Source organism: Rhincodon typus, chromosome 25 (genome assembly GCF_021869965.1).
Source record: "Rhincodon typus isolate 14 chromosome 25, sRhiTyp1.1, whole genome shotgun sequence".
In the NCBI taxonomy this organism is placed as follows: domain Eukaryota; kingdom Metazoa; phylum Chordata; class Chondrichthyes; order Orectolobiformes; family Rhincodontidae; genus Rhincodon; species Rhincodon typus.
The window spans coordinates 86641-100378 of NC_063356.1; the positions used below are offsets into that span (position 1 = coordinate 86641).

Here is a 13738-nt window from a genome sequence, read left to right on the forward strand (position 1 = left end):
ATTGCAGGAACAGCACCTCATATTCCGCTTGGGAACCCTGCAGCCCATTGGTATCAATGTGGACTTCACAAGCTTCAAAATCGCCCCTCCCCTTACCGCATCCCAAAACCAGCCCAGCTTGTCCCCGCTTGCCTAACCTGTCCTTCCTCCACCTCAAGCTCCACCCCCATCTCCTACCTACTAACCTCGTCCCGCCCCCTTGACCTGTCCGTCCTCCCTGGACTGACCTATCTCCTCCCTAACTCCCCACCTACACTCACCTTTACTGGCTCCATCCCCGCCTCTTTGACCTGTCTGTCTCCTCTCCACCTATCTTCTCCTCTATCCATCTTCTGTCTGCCTCCCCCTCTCCCCCTATTTATTGCAGAACCCCCTTCCCCTCCCCTATTTCTGAAGAAGGGTCTAGGCCCGAAACGTCAGCCTTCCTGCTCCTCTGATGCTGCTTGGCCTGCTTTGTTCATCCACCTCTACACCTTGTTATCTAGGATCCAGCAATTTCTCTTCTGTTCATTTTTCTGCTTTCTTTACAAGTGACCTTTTAGTTCAGTTTGCAGTATTTCAATGTTTCTCTTTAGGTGTCCTAAAAGAGGTGATACTGTAAGGGGTGCAATTTATGAGCAATCTGCATGGCACCTTTTCAAAATAAAGATTATTCATGGGATGTGGATGTTGCTGGCGAGATGAGCATTTATTCCCCATCCTTCATTGCCCTTGAGAAGGTATTGTTATGCAGCTTTCCTGAACTGTTGCATTCCATATCCATCAGCGGTATGGTGGCTCACTGGTTATGGATTGTTACCTTACTGTGCCAGGGACCCAAGTTCAATTCCATCCTTGGGTGACTCTGTGGAGTTTACATGTTCTCCCTTTGTCTGTATGGATTTGTGCCAGGTACTCTGGTTTCCTCCCAAAGTCCAAAGATTTGGAGGTGGCCATGCTAAGTTGCCCCGTAGTATCTAGGGATCTACAGGCTAGGTAGTTTACCTATGGTAAATGCAGAGTCAGGGGATAATGCTGTTTGGAGGATCGTTGCAGATTTGATGAGCCAAATGTCCTCTATCTGCACTGCAGAGATTCTATTTTGGTCCAAGGATATCCGCAGTGCTGTTAGGGAGGAGAGTTCCAGGATTCTGATCTAGTGATATTGAAAGAATGGCTAGTGTAGTTCCAATTTGCAACGGCGTGTGGCATGGAGAGCAGCTTACGGGTGGTGATGCTCCATGTGTCTGCTGTCCTTGCCCTTCTCCACAATAAAAGTCATGGGTTTCTGAAATACTGTCAAATGAGCCTTGATGAGTTGTTGCGTGTTTCTTGTAGGTGGAACTCAGTGCTGCCAATGTGTATTGGTGGTGGAGGGAATACATATTGAGGGTGTTAGATGGTGCCAGTTAAGAAGGCTGCTTTGTCCTGAGTGGTAGTGGAGGAAAGTGGTGTGTATTCTAAGCATTCTTGACTTGTGCTTTGTAGATGGTGGACAGGCTCTAAGGGAATCAGGAGAAAGGATGCCTGATTCAGAATTTGTAGCCTCTGACCTGCTTTTGCAGCCAGCATACCTATATGGTTCATCCAATTCAATTTCTGTTCACTACTAACGTCCAGGATGGAGGATTCAGCTGTAGTAATGCCATTGAATCCAAGGGATAATGGTTGGATTCTTTGTTGTTAAAGTTGTCAAATGTGACTTGCTACTAATCATCCCAGTCCTGAATGTTGCGCAGATCTTGCTGCATTTGGACATGCACTGCTTCAGTATCACGAATGATGCTGAACATGTGCAATCATCAGCAAACAACCCCTCTTGATCTTATGATGAAATGGAGGCCATTGATTAAACAGCTGAGAACGGTTCGGCCTAGAATACCACCCTGGAGAATTCCTACAGTTATCTCCTATGGCTGAGACGATTGACCTCCAACAACCACAGCCAACTTCCTATGTGTTAGGAATGACTACAGCTAGTGGAGGGCTTTTTCACTGATTCCCATTGACTGCAGTATTGCGAGGGCTTCTTGATGCTACATCATTAAAATACAGTCTTGATGTCAAGGGCAGCCACTCTCATCTCACCTCTGGAGCAAAGAACAAAGAAAAGAAAATTACAGCACAGGAACAGGCCCTTCGGCCCTCCAAGCCTGTGCCGATCCAGGTCCTCTATCTAAACCTGTCGCCTATTTTCCAAGGATCTGTATCCCTCTGCTCCTTGCCCATTCATGTATTTGTCTAGGTACATCTTAAATGACGCTATCGTGCCTGCCTCTACCACCTCTGCTGGCAATGCGTTCCAGGCACCCACCACCGTGTGCGTAAAGAACTTTCCATGGATATCTCCCTTAAACTTGTCCCCTCTCACCTTGAAATCGTGACCCCGAGGAACTGAGTCCCCCACTCTGGGGGGAAAAAGCTTCTTGCTATCCACCCTGTCTATACCTGTCATGATTTTGTAGACCTCAATCAGGTCCCCCCTCAACCTCCGTCTTTATAATGTAAATAATCCTAACCTACTCAACCTATCTTCATAGCTAGCACCCTCCATACCAGGCAACATCCTGGTGAACCTCCTCTGCACCCTGTCCAAAGCATCCACATCCTTTTGGTAATGTGGTGACCAGAACTGTACGCAGTATTCCAAATGTGGTCGAACCAAAGTCCTATACAACTGTAACATGACCTGCCAACTCATGTACTCAATACTCCGTCCAATGAATGAAAGCATGCTGTATGCCTTCTTGACCACTCTATCCACCTGCGTTGCCACCTTCAGGGTGCAATGGACCTGAACATCCAGATCTCTCTGTGCATCAGTTTTCCCCAGGGCTTTTCCATTTACCGTGTAGTTTGCTTTTGAATTCGATCTTCCAAAATGCATCACCTCGCATTTGCCTGGATTGAACTCCATCTGCCATTTCTCCGCCCAACTCTCCAATCTATCTATATTCTGCTGCATTCTCCGACAGTCCCCTTCATTATCTGCTACTCCACCAATCTTAGTGTCATCTGCAAACTTCCTAATCAGACCATCTATACCTTCCTCCAGATCATTTATGTATATCACAAATCCGTCCCAACACGGATCCCTGTGGAACACCGCTGGTCACAGTTCTCCATTTTGAGAAACTCCCTTCCACGACAACTCTCTGTCTCCTGTTGCCCAGCCAGTTCTCTATCCATCTAGCTAGTACACCCTGGACCCCATGCGACTTCACTTTCTCCATCAGCCTACCATGGGGAACCTTATCAAACGCCTTACTGAAGTCCATGTATATGACATCTACAGCCCTTCCCTCATCCATCAACTTTGTCACTTCCTCAAAGAATTCTATCAAGTTGGTAGGACATGACCTTCCCTGCGCAAAACCATGTTGCCTATCACTAATAAGCCCATTTTCTTCCAAATGTAAATAGATCCTATCCCTCAGTATCTTCTCCAGCAGCTTCCCCACCACTGACGTCAGGCTCACCGGTCTATAATTACCTGGATTATCCTTGCTGCCTTTCTTAAACAAGGGGACAACATTAGCAATTCTCCAGTCCTCCGGTACCTCACCTGTGCTCAAGGATGCTGCAAAGATATCTGTTAAGGCCCCAGCTGTTTCCTGTCTCACTTCCCTCAGTAAGCTGGGATAGATCCCATCCAGACCTGGGGACTTGTCCACCCTAATGCCTTTTAGAATATCTAACACTTCCACCCCTCCTTATGCTGACTTGACCCAGAGTAAGCATACATCTATCCCTAACCTCAACATCCGTCATGTTCCTCTCCTCAGTGCATACTGACGCAAAGTATTCATTAAGAATCTCACTCATTTTCTCTGACTCCTCGCATAACTTCCCTCCTTTGTCCTTGAGCGGGCCAACCCTTTCTCTAGTTACCCTCTTGCTCCTTATGTATGAATAAAAGTCTTTGGGATTTTCCTTAACCCTGTTTGCTAAAGATATTTCATGACCTCTTTTAGCCCTCTTAATTCCTCGTTTCAGATTGGTCCTACTTTCCCAATATTCTTCCAAAGCTTCGTCTGTTTTCAGTTGCCTAGACCTTATGTATGCTTCCTTTTTCCTCTTTGCTAGTCTCACAATTTCACCTGTCATCCATGGTTCCCTAATCTTGCCTTTTCTATCCCTCATTTTCACAGGGACATGTCTGTCCTCCACTCTAATCAACCTCTCTTTAAAAGCCCTCCCACATATCAAATGTGGATTTACCCTCAAACAGCTGCTCCCAATCCACGTTCCCCAACTCCTGTCGAATTTTGCTATAGTTGGCCTTCCCCCAATTCAGCACTCTTCCTTTAGGACCACTCTCGTCTTTGCCCATCAGTATTCTAAAACTTACGGAATTGTGATCACTATTCCCAAAGTAATCCCCTACTGAAACTTCAACCACTTGGCCGGGCTCATTCCCCAACACCAGTCCAGTATGGCCCCTTCCCGAGTTGGACTATTTACATACTGCTTTAGAAAACCCTCCTGGATGCTCCTTACAAATTCTGCTCCATCTAAACCCTTAACACTAAGTGAATCCCAGTCAATGTTGGGAAAATTAAAATCTTCCATCACCACCACCCTGTTGCTCCTACATCTTTCCACAATCTGTCTACATATTTGTGCCTCTATCTCACGCTCGCTGTTGGGAGGCCTGTAGTACAACATTGTTACCGCACCCTTCCTATTTCTGAGCTCTGCCCATATTGCCTCACTGCTCGAGTCCTCCATAGTGCCCTCCTTCAGCACAGCTGTGATATCCTCTTTGACCAGTAATGCAACTCCTCCACCCCTTTTACCCTCCCTCTCTATCCCGCCTGAAGCATCTATATCCTGGGATATTTAGTTTCCAATCTTGCCCTTCCCTCAACCAAGTCTCAGTAATAGTAATAGCAATAACATCATACTCCCAGGTACTAATCCAAGCCCTAAGTTCATCTGCCTTACCTACTACACTTCTCGCACTAAAACAGATGCACCACAGACCACCTGTCCCTTTGCGTTCATCATCTGCTCTCTGCCTACTCTTCCTCTTAGTCACACTGACTTCATTATCTAGTTCCTTACAGGCTTCAGTTACTACCTCTGTACTGTCCACTAACCTCCTCATTTGGTTCCCATCCCCCTGCCACGTTAGTTTAAACCCTCCCCAACAGCGTTAGCAAAAGCACCCCCTAGGACATTGGTTCCAGTCCTGCCCAGGTGTAGACCGTCCAATTTATAATAGTCCCACCTCCCCCAGAACTGGTCCCAATGTCCCAAAAATCTGAACCCCTCCCTCCTGCACCATCTCTCAAGCCACTCATTTATCCTGCCTATTCTTTCATTTCTACTCTGACTAGCACGTGGCACTGGTTTCAATCCTGAGATTACCACCTCTGAGGTCCTACATTTTAACTTGGCTCCTAACTCCCTAAATTCTGCTCGTAGGACCTCATCCCGTTTATTACCTATATCATTGGTGCCTATATGCACCACGACAGTTGGCTGTTCACCCTCCCCCTTCAGATTGTCCTGCAGTCGACCGGAGACATCCCTGACCCGTGCACCTGGGATGCAACATACCATTCGGGAGTCTCGTTTTCGACCACAGAACTGCCGATCCACTCCCCTGTTCAGCCCTTCTTGTCAACGTTTAGATAAAGGGTGTAATGTGTTCAACAGTTAATGGCTGTGCTGGAACTCATCGTAACGTCAATGGACAGGTTATTGTTGAATAACTTCCATTTGATAGCATTGACTGTAATACCTCCACCACTTTGCTATTGATCGAAAGTATACCAATTGGGCGATGTTTGGCCATGTTGGATTTTCCCTGCTTTTTGTGGATTGTACATACCAAAGCAGTTTTTCACATTATAGGTTGATGCCAGTTTAGTAATTGTATTGGAACAACTTGTCTCAGAGCACTGGTAGTTTTTGAGTACAAGTCTTTGTCAGTATCCCTGAAACATTGTTAGAGCCCATAGTTTTTGTAGTATTTCGTTGCTGTTTCTTGATATCATGTGAACTGAATTGAATTGTGTTGCTGTGCAGCAGCATGCATGCAGTTTAAATTACATTGACCAAATGATAATGATAAAACTGTGGATCCTTACTAAAAAGGAAACAATGACAGTTTTTATTTTTGCTAACTAATGTTTCAAGTGGAAATCTAAATCACTTTTAAATTTTTGGTGTTTTCTTGCCCTCATGATTATAATTTTTTTCCCCCACAGAGAAAAAGACATTGAAACGTTTTTGGAATCCAGCAGGAGTAAGTTCATCGGTTATACTTTAGGCAAGTGAGTATCCAATTTGTTGGCCCATGGCTAGTTATTGCTTTGATTTTCACCTGCCAGCTAATGCAAGTAAATTGTTGTGATTACACTACAGTGATTGGGCACAATCTAATTGAATATTCTATATGAACTACATTGACAATAACTTTCCATTCTTCACTGTCCATACTGGAACGGTGCAGTAAACCAAGAACCAAGATGACAGGCCACAGTTCATTACTGAGGACCAATGTAATGTAATGTAAGGTGTGATTTATATATATTATAATATCATTTATTTTAAATCTTTGAATTTTGTTGTAATGGCATATGGGTTTCCTCCACGCTAAAGAGGTTTAATTATTAACTTGCAGCATTTCTGCAACCATGGGTTTTTTTTTCTAAAACACTATTACAGAGACACCTTCTGGAATGTAATGGGGCTTTTTACATTGGGAGTATTTCTGAGTGAACAAAGTAAACAGTGTAGAGCACTAGACTGTCAGAAGGTTCTGGAATTGTTATTTTGATTTGGGAAAAGATCCATAGCTAAGAAATAAAAATAACTTTGTACTTTCATTTTGAGCTGTTTTCAGAAGCCTTGGCTGAAGCTTTGTGTAAAACTATTGCATCTGAGAAAGGAAGGTCATTTTAGTGCTCTTAAGAAAGAGCTCACCTCAGTTAAGTTTAAAAGTCCTAGACCAAAAGTGTTTGGTTAACACTCTAAAATAATTATGTGAAGCAGAGAAAGTCTAAGTTCAGGGACATGACAAATTAAGGAAGAGGCTATCAGATTCTCTGAACCAGAATCTGAAGCCATAGCGAGTGTCAAACCATAAATGGGATGGAGAAGGGATTTTTCTCTGGTGTTTGAGTAGTAGAATGGGATGCTGTTGGGATTGGGATTAAATTTTTACTGGGATCTTTTAAACTCGGTTATTTGTAAATAGTTGGTTTGCTTTGCTACATTTTATCATTGTTTCTTTTGTGCAATAGCAATCTATTGGTAAAACCAAATTTGCAGTATTACATGTTTGTGTCTCAGTAAAACAAAAAAAGTCTTTCAGCCAGGTTGCAGTTTAAGATCAGATTTGCTTAGTAATAACTGTGATCATAGCACAGATCAGAGAAGTTCCACAGTGCATTTCATCTCTGTTGCAGAGGAGGCCGTTTTGTGAGCATTGAATTCAGTAGACTAGATTGAGAGGATTCCACTTAAAATCTCTATTTTATGTGGAATGAGTGTTTGAGGCATTAGATGGTGAGGAGGTAAAAGGATAGAAGTTGCATCTCCTGTGTTTGTATGGAAAGGTGCCATGTGAAGAGGATGGAGTGTTCGAGCTGATGGAGAAGTGGACCACTGTATCATAGTTGAAACACTCCCTTCGGAATGCTGAAAGGGGAGGGAAAAATGTCCTTGGTAGCATTATGTTGGAAATGGTAGAAATGATGGAAATTTTTAAGTTGATTCCAAAAGCTGGTAGGGTACAAGAGGAACCAGACTGTGGCTCTGAGAGGGAAGAGAAAGGGTGAGAGCAGAAATTCAGGATACGTGGCAGATAAACCAAGAGTCCTGGCCATCATGGTGTTGAGGGGGGAGAAAAGAAGGCATACCAGTAACACTTATTTGTGGTAGTTTGCTTCATCAGAACAAATGTTGCAGAGAGGGATAGAAGGTCACAGACCTGGAATGTTAACTCCTGTTTCCCTTTCTACACAGATGCTGCCTAATCTATTGAGTTTATTTCCCCAGAATTTTCTGTTTCTATTTCTGAATGAATAATGTCTAATGCAGCTTGCCCGCTGTCTAATATTTAACCCAAAGGCAACATGTTATTTAATTGGTATTCTGAAACAAAAACAAAAATCCTGGAGTACTCTGTATGTCTTTGATTATCTCTCAACAAACGTGTTTTTGGTCAACTACCTTTAATGAGAATGTCTATTCTGCCTGCAAAAGTAGTAGACTCGCCAACTTTAAGGGCATTTAAATGGTCATTGGATAAACATATGGATGATAATGGAATAGTGTAGGTTAGATGGGCTTCAGATTGGTTTCACAGGTCGGCGCAATATCGAGGGCCGAAGGGCCTGTACTGCGCTGTAATGTTCTATGTTCTATTCCTTAGAGGCTGAGACGGGAGAAATTATTGTGGGGAACAAGAAGATGGCAGAGACATTGCCCATCTTCACAGATATACTTTATCAGGGAAATGCTAGAATCTGTTTTTAAGGGAATCTTAGCAATACATCAGAAATTCATAGTAAGGTCAAAGTCAACACAAAATGAGAAATCATGCTTGACAAATGTTGAGAATACATATTTATATTTAAGGACAATCTAAATAAAATTACAAGTTTTATTTTTAACTATTTGGGTATTCTCTGGATTGAAATGGGTTTTCCCATGTGATTTAGAAATGAAGCCATTCATTTTAAGTATGCTGTGGTCTGCTGTTTTTTTTACTGGAAATCAACAAATTTTGGAAAAAACTGAAACAAAGCTTCCAAGGAAATAGGAAGATATGGTTTATTGCCTTAATTATTGGGGAGGGAAAACCCTAGCTTTGAGAGAAATAGAAGCACCTTTGTTACTAATTGCCTGGCATTTGTCTGAGTGGGCAAAGGTCTGGCAGATGGAGTACAATGTTGATAAGTGTGAGGTCATCCATTTTGGTAGGAATAACAGCAAAATGGACTGTTTTAAATGGTAAAAAATTGCAGGACACTGCTGTGCAGAGGGACTTGGGTGTCCTTGTGCATGAATCGCTAAAAGTAGGATTGCAGGTGCAGCAGGTAATTAAAAAATGCAAATAGAATTTTGTCTGCCATTGCTAGAGGGATGGAGTTTAAAAACAGGGAGGCTATGTTGCAGCTGTAGAGGGTCCTGGTGAGGCCACACCTGGAGTACTGTGTGCAGTTTTGGTCTCCTTACTTGAGAAGAGATATACTAGCACTGGAGGGAGTGCAGAGGAGATTCACTCAGTTGATTCCAGAGTTGAGAGGGTTGGATTATGAGGAGAGACTGAGTAGACTGGGATTATACTCATTAGAATTCAGAAGAATGAGGGGAGATCTTATAGAAACATATAAGATTATGAAGGGAATAGATAAGGTGGAGGCAGGGAGGTTGTTTCCGCTAACAGGTGAAACTAGGACTAGAGGGCATTGCCTCAAAATAAAGGGAAGCAGTTGTAGGACTGAGGTCAGGAGGAACTTCTTCACCTAAAGGGTTGTGAATCTGTGGAATTCCCTGCCCAGTGAAGTGGTTGAAGCTACCTCGCTGAATGTTTTTGAACAGTAAAGGAATTAAGGGTTATGGTGAGCAGGCGGGTAAGTGGAGCTGAGTCTCAAAAAGATCAGCCATGATCTTATTAAATGGTGGGCAGGCTCGAGGGGCCAGATGGCCGCCTCCTGCTTCTAGTTCTTATGTTCTTATTCCATAACTGAATCAACAATGATGCAACTGATGATGTAGTGGTGCTTAATTCTCAGCTCATTCCTCCCCTCATAGTTGTAACACAAGTTTATTAGATTTTGTTGAATATGTAATAACGTGATTCCAGGGATATCAATTTCAATTATGTCAATTGTTTTGGAAAATTTAAGACTCCTTACTGTTATGGACCAGACCAGGCACTCCTCAAGATAATTTAAGAAGGCAGACTAGACCCAAACTTTTTCTCATTTTCAAGGCAAATATAAAGTGCCTTGTTCCAGAGTCAATGCAACTGGTAAAGCTGCTCGACATTAAGCAACACCAATTTATTTGAACATTGTAGTTAAAATACAACCAAAGAAAAAGGAATTCAAATAATTTAACTCCATTGGAAAACTTAACAGAGCAATAGATACGATAACTATTACTAATTAACTGTTCCAACATAGTAACATCCCATTAACACACCTGTTGGCAAAAAGGAAAAGAAACAGATTCTCACATGCACTTCTCCAATCCAGGAGGAAAAGCCATCGAGAAAATTCAGAGAGAGTAGCAGCCAGGAGACATTTACTGAAGCTTCCAACTCTGTTGAGACCCCAATAGCTTCTAAAGCTACTGAAAATGCAAAACTCAAAAAACCTGATCTGAGAGAGCTGGCCACACCCATTCAGGCTGTTTTTAAAAAAAAATCCAAGGCCTCCCAAGCTGTTCAATCAAGTGGTCTTCACTAGCAAGCTCAGCACCTCTTATGCAATCTCTCTCTTAAAAGAAACCCAGACTAAATAACCTCTTAAAACCACAGCATTGTCACATTAGCATGGAGAGAAGACTAAGAGGTGATGTGATAGAAGTCTTCAAAAATATGAAGGGGTCTGGTTAGATTTGTTAGTAGGAACTGTTCTCTCTTGGTAGGAGGACTGACAACGAGAAGTCACATTTTAAGTAGTTTTCAAAATACCCAGATGCGCTGAAAGGGAATTTATTCCGCAGCAAGTTATGGTCTGGAATCCACTGTCTGGAAAAGTGGTAGAAGCAGATTTATTCAAGGCATTTGAAGGCATCAGATGATTAGTTTGATAGAAACAATAAACTGGATTATGGGCTAAAGGTAGAAGAACAGCACTAAGTCATCATGCTCATTTGGAGAGCAGGACCAAACACGAGTTGAAGGGCAGCCTACTGGACCTTAACACTTCCTTGATTTTATGATGCAGGCGTAAGGAGAAACATTACAAAGACTGGAGATGATGCAGAATTTGACAACATCGTAGATATGGTTGTGTTTAGTGTACAGCAGAGAATGAAATGGACAGACGTATGGCAGTTGGAGTTTAAGTGGAGAAGTATGAGGAGATGCACTTCAGAAGATATCATGGAAACAGGAATAGGCCGTTGACTCTGTGCCACGATTGAATTAGGTCATTGCTACATTTGCTGACACCAACTGCTTTAAATTGCACATGAGCATGTGTATGGTTTTGGGGAGGAAAGAGATCAAGGCCTGTTTGGTGGTAGGGAGAGAGAGAAATATCAAGACCCTGGGAGAGAACCAAGGCGTGGGGGTGGGGTGGTGTTGGGAGGCGTAAGAGAGCTGGGAAGGGGGAGCACAAGAGGAGGAAGTCTGAGGAAAGACAATCTCTCAGCTGCCCCCTTCCTGTTCCTGGGCCCTCCTTGTTGCAAGCACCCACCCTTGTATGTTCTCTCTCCCTCCAATCTTGTTTTTTCTCTCCAGCTCCTCCCAGTCTGATTCCCATTTCAATGTCGTACCTGTTCTATGCGCATGCATAGTACAGAACATGCACATGACACAGTGACATTGAGGGGGTGGAATCATGCGCATGCGTGTTTCCGAGTGAGTACGCGCACGTAGTTGTTCTGCAGTTTGTGGCAGCAGATGCTGTCTTTGGTCATAGTTGATAATTTACCTCGGTGCAACTTTATGCCACAGAATCCAGGAGGCTATTGATTTCTATGTTGAACCTTCTGGATGATTCAGCTTTCACAGCTTTCTCAGATTCACCATATTTGGAGTGGAAAAACTCATCTTTCAATGGCCAATCCATCATTCTGAGACCATGCACTCAGGTTCTAGAACCCAGGGAAACACACAATCTATAGCCACTTTGTCAGGCCACGTAAGAATTTTGTATGTTTCAAGGAAATTCTTTAAAACTCTAGAACGCACTAGTCAAGCTTCCTTAATCTCTCCTATAAGACTATACTGTGATCCCAGGGTTTAGTCTGATGAATCTCCATTGCGTTGCCTCTGGCCAGTATATTCTTCCTTTGATTAGGAGACCAAAACTTTGCACAGTATTCCATGTACGGTCTCAACAAGGCTCTGAACAATTGAAGCATGACATCAATTACTCTTGTACAAAAATCCCCTTGCATTCCCATGCTGTGTAACCCACTTTCTCTTGCTTGCCCAGCCCTGACTCACTCACTCTTGTGCCTGCTGTCTCACTCCAAGATGATCGCTAGCTTTGCTGCTTTCTCTTTCTCGCTCGTCCACTCTCATCGTCCAGTCTCTCTCTCTATGCCTCTTGAGCTCACACTCTGCCTTCATTCGCTCACTGCCACTTGTTCACCAGCTTTTGCTAGCACTCTCGCCTTTCACTGTGCTCTCCTTCAGTTGGCCGCTATCAGTCTCACTCTCAGATGCTCTCTTTCGACATTTCTGTTGCCACCTCTCCTCCCGACTGTTCTCATTTGTCCATTCTTTGTTTCCCTGGTGCTCTCCATTTCTATCCTACGTGTACCCTGTTGGTTGTGGGGTCTTGCTAATGTGCATTCACTATCCTCCAACTGCCTTGCTGTCTCCTCCTCAAACTAAGTCAGAAATCACACGACACCAAGTTATAGTTGAACAGGTTTATTTGAAAACACAAGCTTTCAGGACCTCCATCACAAGCTTTCTCTCCTCTCCCTTCCCCCGCTTTCCCCTCTTCTCCCTGTCTTCTCCCCATCCTGGCTCATCTCCATCTCTCTCTCACTCTCTCTCCTTCTCCGTCTGTTTCTGTCTCTCCATCTCGCTTGTTCCATCACCCACCTCCGTCACATCCTCTCTCTGCCTGTTTGCCCCCCTGCACCCCCATCTGTCTCTTTCTCTCCCTCCCTCTCTCTCTCTCTCTCTATCGCATCTCTCCCCCTTGGCTCTCCCCCTTGGCTCTCCCTCTCCCCGCCTCGCTGTCTTGCTCTTTCTTCCCCCCATCCCTGTCTGTCTCTGTCCCCATCTCTCTCTGTCTGCTTCCACCACCCTCTCCCCGCTCCATCCTGCTCCCCGCTTCATTTCTCCCCTCTCTCCTGCTGCCTGCATCTTCCACCCTCCCAATCCCCTCGCTCGCTCTCTCGCTCTCTCGCGCTCGCGCTCTCGCTCTCGCTCTCTCTCTCTCCGTTCCCCTTCTGCCAACCCTGGCATCCCCATCCCTCTCCCTGCGCCCAATTCTCCCCATCTTCTCTCCGCACCACACCCATCCCTCTCTCTAACCGCCGTACACACACATCCCTCTCACTGTCCCCCTCCCCCCTCTCTGTCTCCCCCACCCTATTTTCAGTCTCTGCCTCCGTCCCCCTCACCCGCCTCCATCCCCCTCACACTCAACCCATCTCCCCTGTCACATCCCCTCATCTCACCCCCCATGCACACCCCACGCACCCCTTCTTACACACACCCCCACACAGCCGTCCCCCCATCTCTCTCCCTCGTCCTCTCTCCCTCTCTCTCCCTCTGTCTCCATTCCGCAACCCCTCCCTCTCCCTCTCATCCCTGCTCCATCCAGCCCCTCTCTCACCTGTCCCGCTCCCTTCCTCCTCTCTCTCCCACTGCATCCTGCCCCATTCTCTCTCTCTCTGTCTGTCTGTCTCTCTCTCTCTCCATTGCCTTCTCTCTCTCCATCCACCCTCCTTCCATTTCTCCGCTCACCTTTCTTTGTCCGCGCCTCCCTCTCTCCGCCCGCTGTCTTCTGTCTCTCTGACCCCACCCTCTCTCTCCACCCCACCTCCCTCTCTCTGTCCCCCATTCCTCATTCCATCCCCTGTCTCTTCCTCCGTACCC

At 44.7% G+C, this 13738-nt stretch overlaps 1 protein-coding gene across 8 annotated transcripts in view; it reads left to right on the forward strand.

Moving 5' to 3' along the window:
- The window catches only part of strip1 (striatin interacting protein 1), a 220487-nt gene that overhangs the window by 81405 nt on the left and 125344 nt on the right, over positions 1-13738 (forward strand). For all 8 annotated transcript variants that reach the window (XR_007264746.1, XR_007264745.1, XR_007264743.1 and 5 more), the window contains exon 11: positions 6198-6263. Coding sequence is in view for 2 of the 8 variants with exons in the window: in XM_048611980.1 (XP_048467937.1) it covers positions 6198-6263 (66 nt within the window). In the remaining 6 variants the exon portion in view is untranslated. The remainder of the gene's footprint in view (positions 1-6197; positions 6264-13738) is intronic.